The sequence below is a fragment of the Doryrhamphus excisus genome, chromosome 3 (genome assembly GCF_030265055.1).
Source record: "Doryrhamphus excisus isolate RoL2022-K1 chromosome 3, RoL_Dexc_1.0, whole genome shotgun sequence".
Classification (NCBI taxonomy): domain Eukaryota; kingdom Metazoa; phylum Chordata; class Actinopteri; order Syngnathiformes; family Syngnathidae; genus Doryrhamphus; species Doryrhamphus excisus.
Genome location: NC_080468.1, coordinates 7290706 through 7313280, shown reverse-complemented (window position 1 = coordinate 7313280; position 22575 = coordinate 7290706). Strand labels below are relative to the sequence as shown.

Here is a 22575-nt window from a genome sequence, read left to right as displayed (position 1 = left end):
GGTGTTCTGTTTTTACAAACACAGTCCCATAACTTAATTTTAGCCTGTAAATATGAGACTTGCTTGAGAAGTAGTTAGAGTGTGTGCTAGCGGAATAATGCGAGCGGTGCGTGCACGAGAAAGTGTTTTCCTTGAGCTGGGTGGATGAATACAGTGTGTGCCTGCTCAGTTACACTGAGGAAGAATAACATTGCTTTTTAGATAACTTTTTACACTTCATTATGTCTCCCAAGCGGCAATATGGCCATCACATGGAAATCCATTACAATGGAAGTAAAAATCAACATCTTAAAAAGCTCAGAGGGGAGACACCGCCACCAAGATTGGCCGCTACTTTTGTCAGAAACGACTATTGCGACCATCATTTGGTATCAAGAGTTTTGAATGCTAAAGAATGCAACAGGGGTCATGGATTCCATGTGCTGTTATGAGGAGATAGCTGAGGAGAAGAGGAGGAATTTCACAATTCAATTAAATGAAATGGATGAATTTGAATTTAAATTGACTATACCCCACAGGAGGTTTTTCAATTTGAATTACAGGAAGTGGAATTGAATTCAATACAAATCAGAGAAATTTGTAACCACAGCCTAATTTGGACCCATTTGTAGTGAAAACTGAAAAAACTGAAACCATCTACTGGTCCAATGTGAACACAAAGTGGTCCAGGTTCACTTGTCATTATACTGCCTTAAATGGCATTGGAACTGGCATAAAACGGAGAGAGTGTTCTGGTGTAGATCCCATTTCAAAATATCTTGTAATGTGAACTTCAAAAGAGCTGTATCTCTTTTCTTTTGGCTTTAGATCAATTTTGAGGATGGACTTACACTTCAGGCTTCAAATGACACTTATGTAGTTGTTTATGTGGATTGTCAGAAGTTCAGTAGATGTAAACACAGTGTTATTAGATATGAGTCATTAAAAAAAACAGTGTGGCAAAGACACCAGTGTAATTTGAACTCAACGTGGTGCAGATTCACCTTGTCATGCAGTGCCATTGTAGTGCCTCATGTGGCATCAGATCTGACAAGAAAAGTATCCTATTTCAAACTGACTTGGAATGTGAACAGGAAAAAGGAGCGGAATATTCCTATTCCATTGATTCACTTTAAGATCCACTATAAGGAGTTAAAATGGACTATATGTGAAAACACTAACATAAATATATAGTTCTTGTTGGAAATGTGCAACATGATTACCTTCTTGGTATTTGTACGTTAATAAACACAAACGGCTGATGTGAACAAAAGCATTGGGTTTCGTTTTGCCAACTATACAGTGTGTTGAAGTTATGTGGACATACTTGTGGAGTATTCATTGCTTTACACCCTGGAGCAATTAACACAATTTCCATATTTGACAGGTTGATGATCCAGTCCAGCTTCTTGGCTGTCTTTTGCAGTATATCCAGTTTTGTCATTTCTGAGTGACTTTTTTACTTTGTTGTCTGTGTTGCATGTCTATGTATCAAGTGTTCTATTGTTTATGTCAGATGAGTGTATAATATACACATTAATAACATGTAGTGTGGGGCAAATGATGAGTTGTGTGTCAAGTTGAAGGGAGCAGTTAAGTGCTGGAAGACCCCAGAGGAGCCGGGGGGACCCCTGACTTTTTTACTCATCCTACCTTGGCGCTTGGTGGTCAACGGCTTACATGATGTGATCCGGTCGCCCTGGTATGCCGAGGTGCGCATGCCCACTAAGAGGACGCAGCGGCTCCATGTGTGTTGAGGCGCATTATTTGGCAACAGACGCGGCAGCGGGGAGGGCCGAAAAAGGAGGATATCCCCTGGATTTCAAAAAAAGCAACGATTAATCCAGGTTAACCGCACATTAAACATTCCTTGGTCGACCATCGGCGAAGAGCGGACGACAAAGCGACCGAGTAAGTTGACTGGAGGGGGGGTTGAAGCTGAAGTTTTCAGCGAGTGGATCGAGGGGAGCCTTTTATTCGGTCTCGTCGAGAGGAGCCAGGTCTTCCTCCACCTATCTGTGACGATAAAGACGCTGATGGGCTGTTGAAAAGTAACACTTCTCCGCAGAGCCAAAGGTTGAGCCCCGGGAAGGAGAGAGTGTACCTCTCGGGCACAAAATATGTCTTTGTATGCGTTCTAAAGCTTGTCCCACTGCCTCTTTCTCGGTAGAAGTGGTCAAATGAAGCGAGGATTATAACGTTTCATCGTCGGCGGCAAGCTCCGGCTGTGGGCCGGTCGGTAGTATTAACGAGTTCCGACCCGGCCATTTCCCCCTCGGGAGGGGAGGGTAGACAGGTAATCGCTAAGCACACTTAAGTTTTACTTTTTAAAAACAAAACAAAACATTGTTCTTTTCAAAGTTTGTCTCCCTCGGTTGAGGTTGACGGCTGACCCGCATCGGGGAGCAGCCAGGTCAGCGATTCGGTCTCGGCGGTTCTAGCTGTATGGGTCTCGTTTCGAAGCAAATTGAGTTGTTTTATCACCTTGCCTGGAAGTGTGTGTCGGTATTTGGTGGCTTCATTTGAGCCTTGAACCTGTGAGCTAAAGTGGCTGCTTGTTGTTGTTTTGTGCGGCGTAGCTAATGTTAGCTAACGCCTCCTCTCATGCAGTGTCAACAATAAAAGCCGGCTAGTTGCACATGTACTGTGGGCTGGCTTTAGTTTTTAAAGGGCCGACTTTGCTTTCTGTGCTCTCCCGAGCTGTGTGAGGCAGGTCACGGAGGGCTGTTGTCCGTTTTGAGCCCCATGGCAGTCGTCAGCGTTGGTTGTGCTATCTTGTAGCTAATCTTCCTACTTCTCGCTGTGACAACCCGAGTCTTCCTCCTCTTAAAGCTGAACACACACATACACACTTTGACTCGACACGCACACACTCTCCCTCACGCGCGCACGCACACCACACATACACACTCAGTGGGTTTACATGCACGAAAGAAAACTAAATTATTATGTAAAATTGATGGATTGAAAGGCATGTGAACACCTTCTTACACTCTTGAAATGGGGACCAGGTGTGCTTGCATGTGTACACAGGATTAACAGCCGTCACTCCAGTGTAAAAAGAAGTTAACCACTGTAGATGTAAAATTTAACTTAACTTTTATAACCGGTACCTACTTGCGTGATCAAGTTGAACAAAAGTATTGGGACGATGCCTGGGGCTTAAAGGAAAACTGCAACTGCATCACTAGGGTCACGGGTATGCTAGAGCCTATCCCAGCTGTCTATGGGCGAGACGGGGGTATACCGTGGATTGGTTGTTTTGTTTTTCACCCAGAAAGTAAAACACCACCACCATTAGCTAGAATATTATACTACCAACAGTGGTTTCACAGAACAGATTTCACAAAAATGTCTATAATCATCACAATAATCAATTTAACTGAATGAGATCTGTTGTTGTGCTGGAAGGCTATCACAGTAGTGTGCATGCTCATATGCATACATATGAGAAGGAGAGCAGGATATGATACGGTCAAATGTTAGTGCACCCATTTCAGTACCTAACCAAGACAGACGGCACCTTTAAGCCTGGATTATACTCCTGCGTTTAGGCGCTGTCGTGTGCTCCTGCTACTCCTCACCCAACCACATAGCTTTAAGGGCTGTGATTGGTTTTGTATATAATTTCCTGTCTGTGTGTGACTCGTTTTGTGAGCATGCAGCTTGTTCAGGCTTCTACTTCAATTTTTGCTTTACATTTGGAATAAAATAGTCATGAAGTCTCATGGATGCTCACTGGGTTGACTCCCCTGAAAACACCGCCCCAAGCACAAGCTCAACATTGATGCAGAACTTCGAAAGGTGTGCAATGGCGTAGTTAGTCAGTAATAATTGAACAATAACGATGGCAGATAAGCTATAAAAAGTCTTATTTGCCTCTCTACACTAGATAACGTTGCTAACAATATTTAATAGATGAATATATTTACATGAGTGAGGTACTATAGTCTTAATTAAGTGAAGTAAGAACGGAATGCCCAACTTAACATCACACAGAAGTGTGACAATATGGAGAGAAGGAACTATGCCTGGAATCTGATTAATGTCTGCATGTAAACGTCTCTTCAAACCAGTTTAAACAAATGTTGCTGTTGTCTGATTTGAAGGATTAACTCGAGTATTTTAAACACAGAGTATTACGTATACCAGGAGCCAATGTGTATTCATGTTGTGTTGACTAAAAGCAGCATTTTCTTGTTGAGGCAGCAGATATTATTGTTTAACTTAAGCTGTGGCAATGTTTGTACTTGATGAAATACTCAGGTCTTATTACACAATATTAGTTATTAGATTTCACCAGCCTTATGCAATACCATATAATACTGTGATAGTATTTGCTCAAGTTTACGTTACTGAATATGGTTCTTGGCCCTATTATATTATTTATGGTGCATGCTCAAAACTGACTCTAGGTGATTTTGATATCTTGTTAGAATGTGCAGGTGTACCTAATGTTGTGACCAGTGAAAATGTAATACATTGCCAATTTCTATAAAGAAGGGACTCTATTCACGTTCCTGATGGAGATCACTGAAGAAGAACTCCCAATTTCACAGCAGAAGCAGACTTGGAGGGCTGTTTGGTTGGGGAAAGAAAGCATTCAAATAGACTTATGATAATGGTGATGTTGAGGGTATATCTTTTGTCAGTTGGTTTATCAGTGTAGCTTTGTTGTTCTAATTTTGACTGCCATGCGTGTCATTATGGCTTATAATTACTGTGAGGTAATTTAACTATTAAATATCTGCGTTCCATTTAGGGTTGGTACAATTATGTGCTATTAGTAGATGTTACTACCGTCTAGAAAGAACATTTCATGCAAACAGCAGGGTAAACAATCACAGAGGCATTGTCTGGAAATGCTTTTGTGCTGAGATAAATAAAGAAGAGTTGAGAAGGTTTTTACTGAGCTATGTGTGATGTTGGACTCTTTTTAACATTGTTGCGCTCCACATGCTATAAAATGCCACTTTGCTGATCAGAAACAACACAAATTGTGGTAATTTGTGTACTGGGCTGCTGTTCTGTTGTGTATGAGTGTTAGTGTTATCGGGCAATAGTGGAAACTTTGAGGTTGAACTCAGTAAGTACATTACGGGTTTGATGGTTGACCTTTGTTTTGTTTAACTTTGGAAACCATTGTATGCTATGGGAAATAAAGCAATACTGAAATAATTGGTTTCAGGGTGGCCATTGTAAATGCTTTATTAATGATAGTGTAAAGATAAGTGAACCACTGTTAAAAACATTCAAATCATAACTTAAGTGACAGGTTGTAACCACTGTCCCACAAGCGTAAAAAGAAGATACCACTAATAAAATGTATTAATAACAGAAAAGTGGACAAAATTGTTAGGACACGGCTTAGAGTCTTCGTACTTCAAAGCTAGTGAGTTTTTTTTTCTCTTCTCTTGCAGGCATCTAGAATTAGTCCTTTCAGGCTCGCTGGTAGAAAGGCTGAACCTTTGTACAACTTTATAGTTTTCCCTGAAAATGTTGGTTAAAGTCAACCTTAAGGGCATTTAACTTCCTCCCAGGTTTTACTGTCTACAGCGAGCAGATAAGGTCTTTTCAAGGTGTGTGTGTGTGTGTCTAGTTATGGCTGAACTAATGAAAAATGTCACCATATTTTGACAGGAGCTCAGAAAGAGGGGGTGGATATTCCATGTTCCACACAAACTGTAAATGTGTTTGCTACAATTGAGGACAGTTGAGAGAATCTGCAAGCTATTGAGTGACAGACTGGTTGACTGACAAAAAGGAAGAACCTCTTTAAGGCAGGAGCAGAAATCATGACAGGTGTCGATGCTCACAGGCCTGATAGTAGCGTAGCTCACATTTTGTATTTGTGAAAGCCAGTTTGTGTTTTTGATGTAGCTGCTGGACGGAAAAAAAAAGAAAAGTCTGTTGGCAGGTTTGACTGGACAGGTTGACGTAGGCCAGCAGGGGATGGCTGTGTGAGTAAACCTCACTGACGTCTAAAGAGCTGCCCTCGATGAGGAGTTGACAGCTCGGGCTTTTAGCTGGTCGGCTATCGTCTCATCGGTGGACCCTGGTTAGAGCTGGGCAAGGGCGGACCAGACGCGTTACGCTGGGGCAAAATCAAGTGCGTTACTTGGATGCAACAGCAGCGGTGCTGTTGATTCTCTCTGAGATCATTTCCTGTCTGGAACAATAGGTCATCAACTAAGTCAGGGGTGTCGAAGTCATACCACGGAGGGCCAAGACAGTGCACGTTTTCTTTGCAGCCGGTCACTAAAGCAGGTGATTTTAATGATCAACATCTCCTCATGCCCTGTCCACACATAGGAGGGTATCTAAAAGTTATTTTTCTACGATTTGGCTTATCATCGACACAAGCCTGCAGATGTCTGGGACTAAAAACAAAGGTTTTGAAAACCTCTGACCACACAGATGTTGTTTCCACACATCAGAAACAACATCGATGCCCTCAGAACTGCGTTGGTCATAGCTACTGTTCAAGCACTCTTTGCAAGCCCAAATACTGCTTCACGTTGAAGAACAGAGGCAAAGAAGCATGTTGAGGTCGGCCATTTTCCCTCAAATAACCATTCCATGTCCAAAGCATCTGCCTCCTAACAGGCTCAGACGGCGGTTTTGGGTCTGACCAGGACGCACTGTAAGCTGGTTGGAGAACTTTCAGATGGAAATCGTTCTCCCAGAGGAATGGGGCGACAATTTCTGAATGTCACGGTCCTCCCCATTATCCATTGCATTTATGCGGTGAGGTGTGGGTGCACTTAAACAAAAAAAAAGAGGTTGTATGGATACTATTTTTTTCATAAACGGAGAGGGGGAAATGCGGTTTTACAAATGCCCTGCTATGTGTGGACAAGGCCTCAGTGTGAGGGGAGGTGCTCATCAGTTAAATGATCTGCTGAAGAAACTGGTTGGAGAGAAAGCCTGCAGTGTTTTGGACCTCCATGGCATGAGTTTGACACATGTGAGCGAAATGCTTGATTGTTAAAAACTTTTTAAACAAAGTATATGTATATGTACTGTATGTCTACTTGCAGTAAAAAAAATCTGCATAGGAAAACTAAAATGAAAATTAATTCATTTTTTTTTTCTTCACTTCAATTCTTGATTGATGTATAGTATATATTCATCCATTTTTAATGACACATATCCTTATTAGGATTGCAGGGGTGTGCTGGAACCTATCCTAGCTCACTTCAGGCATGAGGCTGGTCGGCAGCCAATTGCAGAGCCCGTATATAGATTCTCTCTTTCTTAATTGATTTCAGACATGCATATTAATACATGTTACATTAATGTACATCACATATAAACATATACAATATGCACTCCATTGCTACGCATGTCTGAAAAGCCAGAGCAGTTGCCAATTCAGTGAGTGATTATTCCACACATATAATCACAGAATCACAAAACAAAAACCAACAAAAAAGAATTGTGAGAACATCGGGCACCCCGACAAAACCCCAGGACACAACCCCGTAGCACCAACCATCAACCCCACCAGCCAACCCACACGATCCTGACCCAGACAAACAGTCATTCACACTCACATTCATACCGATGGACAACCTAACATGCCGGAGTACCCGGAGAAAACCCACACACCCACAGGGAGAACATGCAAACTCCACACAGTCTTCCCGATCTCCTGACTGTGTGTCCAACATGGCTGCCCAAACGCTGGTACTAAAATATACTTTTTATGTGTGTGTGTGTTGCTATTGACTTTTGCACCACATGCAGTTGGGAAGGCTGAATGAATGAAAACTGTGGCGCAATACTTGGGAGTGCAAACGTCATTCCCAGGACACCTACACAATTTGGCTGTTTATTGTGGAAGTGTACTAGAAATGCTGAAGTTCGTTTGAAGTTTGTTTGTGTGGAATTATGTCTTGACATTTTTGTTGTCTTTAGAGGCTGCCTTGGTTGTTTGTGATGCCATGTACGTGGGTGGGTGGTGGTGTGGTCCGCCATATGCGTGTGTGTGTGTGTGTGTGGGCTCGAAGGAAATGTGTGTAAAAACTGCCACGGAGATGAAATGTGAAACCTGTCAGCCATTCAGACCCCGTGTTAGAGAGATCGAGTTGGCCTGAGGTCATGGGGTGCGTGGCTGCGTCCCCACCAGCATCAGCTCCCAGCATACAGTACATACTCCATGCCATCACAGCATACTGTCCACAGACATGCACACACACACAGACACTGACACTGTATAATGGCCGCCACTGTAGAAGCCGTGTGTCTGATCCAGCACCTGGAGGGTTAAAACTAGCTTCAGCTTCACGCACACACAGACACACACACACAAGCCAACTGGTTTGAACCAGTTCTCGAGAAAAGTGCTTTGTGTGTCCCACTGAATCCTGGGAAGGGTCATGTCATGTGTGTCTTGGTGATGTAAGATATACTGTATGTGTGTGTGTGTGTATATACAGTATATATATATATTTAAAAAAAAGCCTAGTCAGCTGTTATCCTTAGTCAGCTGTTATCACTGGTTTGGTACATAGGCTTTCTGTATTATTTTGACTTGTTTTATGGGCACATCATAACCACCCTCGTTATGTTTTATTTATTTCTTTCCTTAAAAAATAAACAACCTTGCTGTCATTTATCGCCGGGAAGATTAAAAGCTTCTACACCATGGGTAAGATGTGTTCTGTACGCATAAATATGATGCAGAACACGACTGCAGTGAATCACAACAGGGTATCGTAGTACATGTGTGCATCGGCGACTGCTGCTGACAGTCTTTTCTGTGAACTTTGACCAAAGGTCGTCTCTTGCTGCGTGCCACGTTGGTCAACTTTTTGCACATTTTAGTTGTGCTCTTTTGTTGAGCGGATAGATTTGACTCTAGGGTTAAGCAGATACCTTGAGTAAAAAGTCAAACTCAATGAGAAATAGCTGTACAACTTTATTAAATGATCATCTGAAATAATTAGGGTTAGGGTCTAACTCTAATTATTATTATTATTACGATTATTACCCATCTATAAAATAGAACTTCTCCATGGTGGGTGTTACTCTATTTAAAAATAATATTCCAACAGTTATAGGTTCCCCTGTGACTGCACATATTCAATGAGGAACTCCACGCATACATCCATATATGGATCGAAGATGCACATTATCATTATCGAGCCACAAGCATGTGACCTAATGTCTCCTTGATCCTCATTTCTAATTTAACCCTGAGAGATTCACAGCGGGCGTTGCAGTGATAATGTGTGAGCTTGCGCTGGTGCACAGTGGAACCACTCGTGTGTGTGTGTGTGTGTGTGTGTGTGTGAGAGAGAGAGAGAGAGAGAGAGAGAGAGACATACAGAACAAGCATCTGTTTGTATCCACCACTGTTTGGCATATCCACATACGGTACATTTGTTGCACTGAGAGATCAGACAGTAAGGGATCTCATTTGGCCCACATATTTCATGATGATACCTATAGTTTCATGCGCAGAACACTCGTCGCTAAAATGTTGCTAATAATCTGTCGTGAGAAACGAATTCCACGTCTTGGTCATGTGATCACACTAAGCCAGTTTGTTTTGTCTGGAGGCCATTTTAGTTACCCCCGTGTCCGCTGCCGATGAGTCAAGGTCAGTTTGGTCCGCTAGACAATCGGAGCAGTGCAGTAAGATCAAAATATGCAAGAGCAGCAACATCTAAATGGAGACAGTAAAAAGTTCATCTTGAAATGGAGCCAAATGTTTCGACCTAACATTAATTATGTACACATATCTGAAGACTGCTTGGCTACTTAGCTTGTATTGTGCTACTTTTGTATAAAACATGCAATACATAGTATGTGTTGAAGAAATCCAGTTCAAAACGGAGCTCAAAAGTCTTTACTATTTTCAACTGGATAACAACTTTTCTATTGTAGTTTGCCTGCATCATACAGAGGTGCAACAATTAATTGATCATTCATTGATGAATAGATGAATCAATTAGCCAATTAATTGACAACCATTTAGATATTTGATTGTTTTGATTGAAAAAGTAAATATTGTCTGATTTCCGCCTCTGAAACGTGAATATTTTTTCATATTTTTTTCATGAAAGCAGACATTATGTTTGTGTTTTAGGCAAGACAAGATATTCACACACATCAGCTTTGACTTCGAAAAACTGACATTTTGTTTCTTTTCTGATATTTTACCAAACCACTAACCCCTTGTTCTTTGGGCCATATTGATTTGGTGTGTGGTTATACAGATTAATCAAGAAAATCCTCATTAGGTGCAGCCCTAATACAAATTTGTTGATGTATCCACAGGGGATGTCTGAGGAGGACGTCCGCCAGACACGCAGCCAGAAGAGGGCGCTGGAAAGGGATGCTGCACCCCAGACAATAGAATCTTCCAGAGATAACAATGAAAGCAAAAAGCCTAAGCTGGACCTGTCCGAACCCACTGCCCAAGCACTCATTAAATCTGACCCCGAACTGGAACAGGATGGTCAGAGTCCAACTGAGACTGGATCAAATGAGGAGCCGACGCAGTTACCAGCGCTAGCAGTGAAAGACGAGGCCGCCCATGAAACGAGCTCGGACAATCAAACTGGATGCAATGACAGAACCAGAAGGGCTCTGAAAGCGGAGTCGGACGTGGATACCAAGAACCACTTACCAGTGACGGAGCCGAAGGCTTCCAGTGGCATGTTGGCTACGGGCGAGGTGAAGGCCACCATCAAAGTTGAGGTTCAGACTGGAGAACAGCCTGTGGACATGAGCACTTCCAAAGGGTAAGAAACTTCATCCATTTTCTATGCCACTAATCATGTTGGCTATCTGCAGGGGATCGAGTCTATCTGAGCTGACTTGGGCCTAAAATGGGACTACACCTTGGACTGGTCGCCAGTCAATCACAGGGCAGTTGGGAAAATAAATTAATTAAATGGGAATTATCGTATTGACCCACATAAAAGCTAAAAAAACATAAAAATTGTGAAATGGTCATCTTGTATTTAGGGTCTAGATATTAAAAAAGAGTTACTAACTGATTTACTCCACTACAAAAGTAACTAGTTACCAGTAAAAGTTATTAAAAATTACTATTGTTACTATTATGAAGTCTGTGATATACTTTTAGGCGGCTTCGGTAATGTGCAATAACGGTACGAGGTCTTGATGTCTTTTTTTTGCATTTTTGTCACAACTAAATGTTTCACATCATCAAACAAATTTAAATATTAGTAAATGGCAACACAATTTAACACAAAATGTCGTTTTTCAATGAAATGCTTTATTATTGAGGGAGAAAAAAAATACATACCTGCATAGTTATAAAGCCATTTCTAAAGCTTTGGGACTCCAGCACACCACAATGAGAGCCATAGTCTACAAATGGCAAAAACATGAAAGAGTGGAGAACCTTCCCAACAACATCCAAAGAACTGCAAGCCTCACTTGCATCAGTTAATGTTAGTGTTCATGACTCCACCATAAGAAAGACCAAAAACCATTGCTGAACAAAAAGAACATTAAGGCTTTTATCAATTTTGCCAGAAAACATCTTGATGATCCCTAAGACAAGACAAGAAAAGTAGCGTTAATAATAGCCAATGACGGCAAAACTTATCAGATAAAAATAGGTTTAATTGATCCACAGCCTGAAGAGACTTGTAGTGAGTTTGATGCACTGACTGTGATTTTCAAGTGCTATTGACGAAGCTACAGCTGTCCTGAAGAGAGCGACTTTTAACCTTTAACCTTTAGTCCGCCACCATTTTCCTCACAGCTCACCCACCTGAACCCTAAAACCCTCACACACACACAAAATGAAGCCGTGTGTCAAACCGGTTCCAGCCGGCCGTTGCCATGGTTTCCACAGTGGAAGAAGCGGGGGGTGGGGGGGTTGTTGTTGGAGGAAAAGTGAATCACGTGATGATGACTTTGAGGTCATGTGACTTCTTTGGAAGTAGTGATTAATCCACAGGAAGTGATGATGGCGCTAAGCCCAGAGAAAAGAGACACACACACACACGTAAAGAGGGCAGCTCAGGCAGACAGGCCGCATGTTGGCATGCATGGACCTATTCTTTAAAAACATGTATTATCCGTCATTGTATGTGTGTGGACGGAAGCCCATCCAACATCATTGTCTTCACTTTGTGTGTCGTTTATGTAAAACAAAAAACCTTGCATCTCACATCTGAATCAAGTGTTTGCACACTAGTGTGCATGGCTGTAAATAATAATAATAATAATAATAATAATAATAATACATTTGAAGCACTTTTCTAAAAACTCTACCAAGGCACTTTACAATAAGGCAAATGGAATGAAATCAGTACAATGTACAATAAAGCAAAATAATACAGGACATATAATATATGTCCTGTATTATTGTTCTTATTTAAACTATATATTATATAGTTTAAATAAGAACAACAAAGAATTGAGTAAAATGGGCACATTTAACATTATAAGCATGTTTTAAAGAGATGGTTTTAACGTGAGTTTCATGGGTGAGGTAGACAGGCGGGTGCAGGGAGGGCGTTCGAGAGGGGGTCACCCCAGGTATGGTACTTGGGGACAGGAGATTGGTGTCAGAGGAGCGAGGGGGACGGTTTGGTGAGTAAAAGTGGATGAGGTCTGTGAGATATAGGGGGCACACATTATGTAATGCTTTGAAAATAAGCATCAGCATTTTATACTGTTTACGGTATTGGATAGGAAGCCAGTGGAGGCTGTGAGGAGGACAGGGGTGATGTGGTCACAAGGGCGAGAGTGAATGAGTGAGTAAAATGGCAGCAGAGTTCTGAATATAATGAAGTTTATTGAAGCTTTGGCTTGGAAGTCCACAGAAAATGCTGTAACGGTAATCAAGTTTGGTGGTGATGAAAGTGTGAATGAGGTTTTCAGCAGTAGAAGAGGAGAGTGAAGGGCGAAGACGGGCGGTGTTTTTCAGATGAAAAAGGCAGTTTGGGTTATCTGGATGATGTGGTGTTCAAAGGAAGAGGGTTCTGTCAAGGAAAAGATGTGAGCTGAGGGAGTAATGGAGATGTTGTCGACGAGGGAAAAGTTGTTGGCAGTATTTGTGAGCAATTTGGGACTAATTATGACAAAGTTGAGTTCGATCCATTGTTTTATTTTGGCGATACAGGAAGTGAGAGTGGCGTGTGATGATTTGGTGGCTATATAGAACTGGATATCGGCAGTCCTCAATGCCAGATGATGCTACTTTTGGGAAGCAAATACAGGATGAAGAGTAGGGGGCCAGGCACTGATCCCTGGGGGACATTGGAAGAGGAGCAGTGGTTGATGAGTATGAATTGATGATGGTCAGTGAGGTGTGATAGAATCCAAGTCAGTGCAGTTCCAGTGATGTTGAGCGTGGAGGAAAACATACAAGACGATAACATTTAAGATAAATGTAAAAGTCCCACCTGGTCCCACTTTAGCTAGGATTGTTTGTTGTTGTTTGTTTATAAGTAACTAACTGCAGTTTTCTTAGGTTGGGGCTTCATGTTTAGGTATTTTAACTTACTGCCGTATTTAAATCTTGTGTGGATTGTAGCAATTTATTCTGTCTTTATAATAAGCTAAAACTCATTTGAAAGTCATTTAAAAACCATTCATAAGGGTGATTGTAATTGTACGGTGTACACATTTTTATACATACTATTTGTTGAAATACTAGTTTTTACATTGTGGACTTTGTTGATGATTATTGTAAAAATGTGACGTTTATTATTTGCTTGTGATCTCGCTTTCATATGCACCAGCTGCCATTTTGAACCTGTCTGGCCTCTCCAGTCACATGATCAATACTGACTCTTCCTCCCTCCTGCAGCATCAAACGAGAGAAGCGACCTGCATCCCCTGAGGAGGATGATGACATCATCATCTTGTCAGACAATGACTCCCCGAGTCCTCCGGTGAATGGTCTGAACCACTTGAAGGAGCTGGACACGGACCTCCTCATGGTGAGATGTTGCACTATTCCTGTGATGCACTGCTTCTAAACACGGACACAGGAAGTGGGATCAGGCCTGAACACTCTTATTGCGGCGCTAAAAGATTGGCCAAATCAGCTGATGATTCAATTTTAAATTCATTTGGCTATGAATTGAGTCTCGCCGTGAAGCCCGCATGATCGGACACGGTTGTTTGTCGTCAGGAGTGTGAATGCGTGTGAAGTAATTGAGTGTGATACGTTGAGTGCAGAAGAGCAGCCCGGCCGAGCGCGAGCGCATCATTAAGCAGCTGAAAGAGGAGCTGAGGCTGGAGGAGGCCAAGCTGGTGCTGCTGAAGAAGCTCCGACAAAGCCAGTTACAGCGGGACACTCTGAAGGTGAGTGGCACTCTGAAGCCACTTCAGCACTCGCTTACACAAACGCGCACACACAGAGAGTCATACACTCTGCTATAATAACCTTACCATTCCTCAGTCCTCGGGGGTGTCCACCTCCTCCGCTCCACCTCCTCTAATACGTGGGACCATCGCAAGCGGCAAAAGCTCTCAACAGGTTAAAAAACACACACGGGCGCAACACACTTTCACACTGTATTCAACACCGTCTCTCATTGGTTGTCTCTCTGTGCACAGCTGGTGACGGGCAGGACTTCAGGCACGGTCATCCCCCCACCTTTGGTGCGTGGAGGGCAGCAGGTGTCGTCCAAACATGGCTCCCAGATCATCATGCCGCCTCTTGTTAGAGGAGCGCAGGTGGGTCAACTTCAGGCTTCTCAGGGCGGGCTTGCTTATACCTCTTTCACCCTTCAAGACATTTCAAACGTAGGTCTTCTTATCTCTTTGCCGGTCCATGTCTGTTCTGGGCCCTTTGCGCTGCCGCCGATGTCCTCCTCTGTGCTCCCCTACCTCTCATCGTCCTGTTTAGCCCATATCTTTATCTCCACAGCAGGTCCAGGCTCTCCGCCAGCAGCAGCAGCAGCAGTTGGCGTCCACCGGAGGTGGAGGCTCCGGGCCGCCTCCGTTACTGTTGGGGACCAGGACCTCGGCCCCTGCTGGCCAGGGCCAGAGAAACATGTTGCAGACAGGCCTCATCAGAGTAGGAACTAGTGCAAACTCACTGGTCAGTATCCTACTCCTTATTTATTAATATGCAAGTATAGAATTACATCAACAGTTACAATAAATGAACCACTGCTAATACTAAAGCAGAGAACCGTCAGCATCACAAGTACAGGCATTCCAAAAATACTGAGATATATGCTAATATCGTCTAACTCAAAACACAACATTATCATGGGGTGCGGGCGGAACGTTGGTCGAGTGGTTAGCTCGCAGACCTCACAGCTAGGAGACCAGGGTTCAATTCCACCCTCGGCCATCTCTGTGTGGAGTTTGCATTTTGTCCCCCGTGCATGCGTGGGTTTTCTCCGGGTACTCCGGTTTCCTCCCACATTCCAAAAACATGCTAGGTTAATTGGCGACTCCAAATTGTCCATAGGTATGAATGTGAGTGTGAATGGTTGTTTGTCTATATGTGCCCTGTGATTGGCTGGCGACCAGTCCAGGGTGTACCCCGCCTCTCGCCTGAAGACAGCTGGGATAGGCTCCAGCAACCCCCGCGACCCTCGTGAGGAAAAGCGGTAGAAAATGAATGAATGAATGAATCATGGGGTGCCTTGGATCGCAATTGTAAACCCCTGTTTGGAGCTAAATGTGAAAACAATTGATTGTGATGACTTCTATACTAAGTATGTTTTTCTATAGACACATATTCTCTTGCAGCTCATTCTATTGGAATAAATGTGATAAAAAGCCAAACAAAAAGCATACCACATGCTGAGTTCATTAATTTTAGGTGCGACCTGAACTGGGTCTCATATGACATTGTATCATTTGTCACTCAAATGTTGATTTTGGTTAGCGCGCAGACCTCACAGCTAGGAGACCAGGGTTCAATTCCACCCTCGGCCATCTCTGTGTGGCATTTGCATGTTCTCCCCGTGCATGCGTGGGTTTTCTCCAGGTACCCCGGTTTCCTCCCACATTCCAAAAACATGCTAGGTTAATTGGCGACTCCAAATTGTCCATAGGTATGAATGTGAGTGTGAATGGTTGTTTGTCTATATGTGCCCTGTGATTGGCTGTATCCCGCCTCTCGCCCAACACCCCCCGCAACCCTCGTGAGGAAAAAAGCGGTAGAAAATTAATGAATGAATGTTGATTTTGTAGAAGCAGTGGTTCACCTTTATGTAAATCTGACAACGGTGCATATTGTTTAATAAGATTAATAACTTTTCAGTGAAGTTGATGATATTACTGTATGCAGTACTAACTTCTGTTTCCATCTGGTGTTCACAGTCCTCGTCCACTTTGAAGGTGTCCTCCTCAGGGAGCGGCGGCGTGACTCTGGTCGGCACCAACGACAGTCCAGCCAGCCGCCAAGCCGCAGCCAAACTAGCTCTGCGGAAGCAACTAGAGAAGACCCTCTTGGAGATCCCGCCGCCCAAGCCTCCTGCTCCCGAGTTTAGCTTCCTGCCTTCGGCGGCCAATAATGAGTTCATCTACTTGGTGGGACTCGAGGAAGTGGTCCAGAACTTGCTGGATACCATTCACAGAGGTCTGTTTGCCTTACTAGGACACCTGATTAGTGGTGGCCACAAATAAATGAATGTATGGGAAACTCTGGTGTCTGCTTTTTAAATTTAATTTTTTTCTATGGCTCCATGCAGGAAAGACGGGCGTAGCTCTGCCCAAGCTGGTCGTCAGAGACCCCTTCGTGTGCACCCAGTGCCACACCGACTTCACGTGCAGGTGGAGGCAGGACAAGGCCAAAGGAGGCATCGTCCTCTGCGAAGACTGCATGTCGTCCAATCAGAAAAAGGCCCTGAAAGCCGAGCACACCAACAGGCTGAAAGCCGCTTTCGTCAAAGCGCTGCAGCAAGAGCAGGAAATCGAGCAGCGCATCATTCAGCAGACGTCTTCATCCATCTCCCACGGTAGCTCTTCATCCTCTTCGTCGTCACTGAAGGCGGAGCAACTGGTAGCTCAGCAGCTGAAGCAGGCTCAAGCACGATCCTCCCTGCACCGAGGGTCCAACGTCATCCACCATCACTCCATCAAGGTGAGTTTGAGGGTGAGAGAGACTTGGTTCTTCTGTTCACATGGTAAAGCATCCTACATCTGTTTGTGGCCACCCTCAGAGCTCCCAGGGCCAGCTGTCCCACAGTAGCGTGGTGAGGGGTGTCCCCCACTCCTTCTCCTCCTCTTCCCAGCTGCAGAGTGCCGTGGCGGCCGCCGCTTTGGTCAGCCGTCCAGGTAAGCACGTGACCCAGCGCTCTGTCCAGATTTCAAAGGTGAGCAGCAGTGGAGTCGGCGGCAGCAGGAATGTGAGCGGAGGAGGTAGTGCCTCATCCACTGCATGGAAGAAGCAGAGCAACAGCAACAAAGGTAGACTCGCGACTCTCGTAGCAGCCCGACTCTGGTGCTCTCTTTCAAAACTCCTGTCTGGCCCAAAGCAATCCTCCAGATGACACACACAGCCCCCAACCCCCACGTCTGATGGTCCAGTATTTCTCCTGGAGTCCTGTCTCCCTTGTGCCTGTCTGTATGTTTTTGGGGTATTAAGCTATGTCCACATCAACGCAGCTATTTTTACAATGTAGATTTTGAAGCTAATTGGAGACTCTAAATTGTCCGTAAGTGTAAATGTTGTCTATATTTACCCTGTGATTGACACCTGACTCGTCCAGGGTGTTGCCCACATCTCACCTAAAGTCAGTTGGCATCGGCTCCAGCTCAACTGTGACCCTAATGATGAGTGGTACAGAAAATGAAAGTAGTGTATTTATTTAATAGTGTATGGAAGCTAAAACACTCATCACAACGGGCACTGTAATATCCTTATAAGGGACCAAGCTATATTATTTTATTTCACTTTAACATTTCTATTTGTAATTGTTTGGTTATATTTTATACAGTATATAATTGTTTTTGGAAATGTATGTATATGTTTCTTAATTTGGGTCCTGTGAGTTAATCCACTTACCTTCTTCAGCTTGACTCGTACGTTCTATGTTCTACATTAGGCTATGTGAGCAGGTGCTTTGATGAGAGCAAATGTGACACAAACAAATACAATACGCTGACACCCATGTAAGAAAAAATATAAAAAAATACCTGTGTATGTGGACCTAGCCTCAAAATAAGCCATACGCATTATGTGTATCTTGATGCACTAAAGCACTAAACTGACTTGCTGTTGTTCTGCCCCCCCCCCCATGCACACACAGGTGTGACCATGGCCTACGTGAACCCCAGCCTGAGCGGACACAAGACCTCAGCCAGCGTGGACGCACGTCAGAGGGAGTACCTGCTGGACATGATACCCTCACGCTCGTCCATCTCGCAGACTGCAAACACATGGAAATGAATAACAAAACAGAAAACATGCCATCTAGAACCTTCTTTGTTCACAATACGGTGAACAGCGCACCCTGGAGGAATGTATGGCAATTACAATCTGAAAGTGAAGAAACCTTCCCTTTCTTATCTTTTTTTTTTTTGTATGATTTCTTATTTTCTGTTAGTTTTAAGGTTTGCTGTCCATCAGCATCTGTGCAGATAGTTTTCATATGATTGGGGCAAAGAAATAAAAAAAACAAAAACTTGGTACTTGTGTCTGGGTAATTACGTTAAATTACACTTGAATGTTTTTTTTTTTTTAAATTGTTTCAAACCTAATCATACCAGGCAAAAGTTGTACAATTTTCCATTACATCCATCCCTTGTAGTTAAAAGGTGGAATTTATTTTGTATTTGCAATAAGTTATTTTTTGTTCTTTTCTTTTTGGACTGATGTTTCTTTTTTTCCAAATCTATTGTGGTTGTTTCCACAAATGAAGAGGTTTATTTTTAGCTTTGTTTTCTTCTTTCTGTTTAACAGCATGCTGACCTTTTAACCCCCCCATGTTCATTTTTGGCACCTTAGCTAGAGAAGCATGGTGTTGTCATCTGTAATTACCATTTGCTTATTTTATATTGCTGTCAACATTTGTCATTTTAATTTGTTTCATCTTCATGGTTGAAATAGCTGGATTTTCCATCTTAAAAAGAGCAAAACAAATATTTCCACATTGTGAACCTGGGAAGCACAAGCCAATTCTTTCAGTCGTTTTTGTTTTATATCTTGTAGCTTCTCACCGCATTGCAGAATTTCTCCGCTTACCCATGCTAAATTGCATTGTGCAAATTAATGTTCATAATTATTTTGGTTTACTTTTTTCCTAGCCCCTAAATAAATAATAAAAAATATACATTTTAAGCACTGGCTTTAGTTTCTTTCATGTATACATCCTTTACATACTTATGTCATAACTATAAGTTAAGTTGTACTCTACTGAAGACTACATTCTCAAAAATCTCAATCAAAACATGATTCCTGATGAACAAACTGTACTTTTACTACCGCGGCCATTTGGGGGCGCTAGAGTGTCTGTTCCGAGCTTCGCTGACGAAGCGAAGAAGAGTCTCTTACGTCATCGGTGTGTTGTGGAGGAAACAGAGGAGGCCGGAGCAAGATGGCGGGGTCCAAGGTGAAGCAGGACATGCCTCCTTCGGGAGGTTATGCTGCATTTGACTACAAGAGAAATCTACCAAAAAGAGGACTATCTGGTACATGCACCGTTCTTTGGTCTCAATTAAAATGCGGATTTAGTTCGTAAACACATAGCACAGCTAGCTATCTTGACTCGCTGCGCAGTGCTAATAGGTTAGCGGTTATGTGTGTCTGTTAAATGAATGTTTACGTTCGTACATTTATAATAATGGTATATGATGTTTTTATTTAACTTATTTAATGTCGATTTATTTAATTCGAACAATTACATTGTTTGACGGTGGCAAGTCGGTGTCTGAGCGTGTAGTATCGAGTTAGCTTGTGCATGTAGCAGTCATGTTGCAGTATGTGGGAAAATGACCAAACTCTAATATTTGCATTGATTTCAAGCACCTGATGAATTGGCTAAAGTGTGTTGAGATAAATGTACTTTAAATGTTTGACGCACAGCCTAACCAAATCCTTGTTTAACAGGTTATAGCATGTTTGGCATTGGCATTGGCGTTATGGTGTTTGGTTACTGGAGACTGTTCAAGTGGAACCGGGAGAGGAGGTAAGGAATTTTTTTGGTGGTTGGTTGTATTTTAGTAATGTGAAGTTTGACATAAGGAGATGATGGCTGGATTGTATGTCTTTACAGGCGATTGCAGATTGAGGATATGGAAGCCAGGATAGCTCTAATGCCGCTACTTCAGGCAGAGCAAGACCGCAGGTGACTGAGGAAATTTGTATTATCCAATCAGTTTATTGCCAAAGTAAATGCCTGCATAGTGAATGAGTGGTTAGCATGCGAGGAGACCCAAGTTCGATACTCCGGTTTCCTCCCACATTCCAAAAACATTCTCGGTTAATTAGTGACTCCAAATTGTCCATAGGTATGAATGTGAGTGTGAATGGTTGTTTGTCTATATGTGCCCTGTGATTGGCTGGCGACCAGTCCAGGGTGTACCCCGCCTCTCGCTTGAAGACAGCTGGGATAGGCTTTATTAGAGCCCTGTAGACATGACAAAACACGACTATAGTCACATTTATACTCTTTTTATTTACAACATATTGCGCAACTGCAGGGTCTTGAGACACATGCTAACTTGCAAACTAGAGAGCTAGCAACCTAAATGGTAGCCTCCAAGTTATTTCCTTTAAACTTGAAAAAGCCAAAAACTTACCACTTCCACACGGATAGGGAGGATAACTATTAACAGTTATTTAACCTTTAACATGAACATTAATCAAATAATTTTTTCTGGGTACATGATACCATACAGCATCCATATCACACTTGTGCCGGCCGCACTAACATTAAACTTTCATATCAAGGCGGGGGCCTCAAACTAGTGTCCTCATCGTGTTTGAAACCCCTGGTGTAGAGTTTGCATGTTCTCCCCGTGCATGCGTGGGTTTTCTCCGGTTTCCTCCCACATTCCAAAAACATGCTAGGTTAATTAGTGACTCCAAATTGTCCATAGGTATGAATGTGAGTGTGAATGGTTGTTTGTCTATATGTGCCCTGTGATTGGCTGGCGACCAGTCTAGGGTGTACCCCGCCACTCGCTTGAAGACAGCTGGGATAGGCTCCAGCATCCCCTGTGAGGATAAGCGGTAGAAAATGAATGAATGCCTCAGCATGCATTCCACTAAAATAAACTGTAGCTTCAGATTAATCGTAATAATTAATTGTATTTATTGAAAAATGGCCTGTATTCTATGCTCTTTCTTTGGCAGAACCTTACGCATGATGAGGGAAAATTTAGAAGAGGAGGCTGTTATCATGAAAGACGTTCCAGGCTGGAAGGTAAGTCATTCACATTTTAATGATGTTCTTTCACTTAACAGTGTTTTCCATCCACAGGTCGGCGAGAGCGTATTTCACACAGACCGCTGGGTCACCCCTCCGTCCGAGGAGCTCTTCAACCTCAGGCCACGGGAGGAGTTTATACAGAAGCGCTTTGGCTTCTTGCGGCATATGTGAAGCACCCTGAACATTAGTGGCCACCATTCCCCAAACACCTGCCCTAACTAGGGCCTTCACTGTAAGCCTACCTTGTAAATGTTCTATTAAACATCTTTTTTCTGTAGCTCATTTACGGGCACGTCTCTAACTTATATTTGGAAGCAATAAAAGCAATTCATTGCGCTTGGGTACCAATGCACAAATAGGAAGCTGTATGCATATAGAAGCATTTTTCATATTTTTTGCCTCAAGGAATGACAATGGTTAAGTTCCAATCCAAATACAGTGTAAAGCATTGAGAGATGCTGTAAATATGTAGTATTGTACACTGGTCACTGTCAGTCATGTTACTGGAATGTTTGGCTAATTAATCACCCAGATGGGAAGCTGCAGGTTTGAATTCTAACAGGCACAGTCCCTACTAAACATGGGCTACTGTTACAGCTGTACCCCACAGCTAAAACCAAACCCCCATTCTCTTTCTACCCACCCACCACTCTGCTCCTGTAGCACCAGAGCACATTTATAGCAACACACCAAGTCTTAAATGGCCCATTTTCTGTGATTTCTACAATATTTGAGTAATAACACAAATGTGACTATAGGGTTGTTACAGGTAGGGAGGGCTCTAATCGTGATTGCATCACTCCATGAAAATGTTATAGTACCTTGCTACATCACGGCTCAAATACTCTATTGTGGTTTATGATGACCATTAGTGCAAAAAGCATATTTAATAAAAATTTCCCTTTTTCTTAAATTATGCATAAAATGGCTGAATAAAATACAAATCAGACGCATTCTAATTGTGACTGTAGTATTCTACATTGGTCACTACAACTATTACTGCAGTGAGACGGGCACAAGTCTTTGAAATTCCATAGGGAACACAGTCCCAGTAATTAATCCTGGTCTACTATATTGGGTAGTAGTACAAAATGTAAAGTTTTAAAGCCTCCCTTACAATACACTGATGTATTGCTTGAAGTACACATTTGACAAAAAAATATATGGATATATTTAACCTATCCAAACAACATCCTAAAAAGGTGCTTCACAAGAATAAAAACTACTTAGAACATAACAGGGTAAGCTTGAATAT

At 42.7% G+C, this 22575-nt stretch overlaps 2 protein-coding genes across 5 annotated transcripts; both read left to right on the top strand.

Moving 5' to 3' along the window:
- The first annotated feature begins 1710 nt into the window (after positions 1-1710).
- On the top strand, positions 1711-19228 carry LOC131126315 (transcriptional repressor p66 alpha-like). 4 transcript variants are annotated; one of them, XM_058068700.1, is made up of 11 exons: positions 1711-1890; positions 10267-10733; positions 13787-13919; positions 14161-14286; positions 14384-14461; positions 14542-14661; positions 14858-15028; positions 16267-16525; positions 16638-17029; positions 17109-17355; positions 18198-19228. In XM_058068700.1, the coding sequence occupies exons 2-11, from the start codon at positions 10270-10272 to the stop codon at positions 18335-18337; spliced, it is 2130 nt and encodes a 709-aa protein (XP_057924683.1). In that variant the 5' UTR covers positions 1711-1890; positions 10267-10269; the 3' UTR covers positions 18338-19228. The 4 variants fall into 4 exon arrangements, with proteins under 4 accessions (XP_057924683.1, XP_057924684.1, XP_057924680.1 ...); XM_058068701.1 differs by having other exon boundaries at positions 14855-15028; positions 17109-17223; XM_058068697.1 differs by having other exon boundaries at positions 1712-1890; positions 14855-15028.
- Positions 19229-19414: 186 nt separating this feature from the next.
- On the top strand, positions 19415-21602 carry ndufa13 (NADH:ubiquinone oxidoreductase subunit A13). Its single transcript, XM_058067100.1, has 5 exons — positions 19415-19578; positions 19997-20075; positions 20163-20234; positions 21245-21314; positions 21372-21602. Exons 1-5 carry the CDS (start codon positions 19485-19487, stop codon positions 21489-21491), a joined length of 435 nt encoding a protein of 144 aa, XP_057923083.1. The 5' UTR covers positions 19415-19484; the 3' UTR covers positions 21492-21602.
- Positions 21603-22575: the final 973 nt, after the last annotated feature.

What these genes read in the sequence shown, in the direction of transcription:
- LOC131126315 (XM_058068697.1), top strand. Translation starts at nt 10,270, where the DNA reads ATGTCTGAGGAGGACGTCCGCCAGACACGCAGCCAGAAGAGGGCGCTG. An exon ending in TGGACACGGACCTCCTCATG is followed by an intron (nt 13,920 to 14,160) that starts GTGAGATGTTGC and finishes CGTTGAGTGCAG; the next exon opens with AAGAGCAGCCCGGCCGAGCG. An exon ending in GCAGAGCAACAGCAACAAAG is followed by an intron (nt 17,356 to 18,197) that starts GTAGACTCGCGA and finishes ATGCACACACAG; the next exon opens with GTGTGACCATGGCCTACGTG.
- ndufa13 (XM_058067100.1), top strand. Translation starts at nt 19,485, where the DNA reads ATGGCGGGGTCCAAGGTGAAGCAGGACATGCCTCCTTCGGGAGGTTAT. An exon ending in AAGTGGAACCGGGAGAGGAG is followed by an intron (nt 20,076 to 20,162) that starts GTAAGGAATTTT and finishes ATGTCTTTACAG; the next exon opens with GCGATTGCAGATTGAGGATA. An exon ending in AAGACGTTCCAGGCTGGAAG is followed by an intron (nt 21,315 to 21,371) that starts GTAAGTCATTCA and finishes TTCCATCCACAG; the next exon opens with GTCGGCGAGAGCGTATTTCA.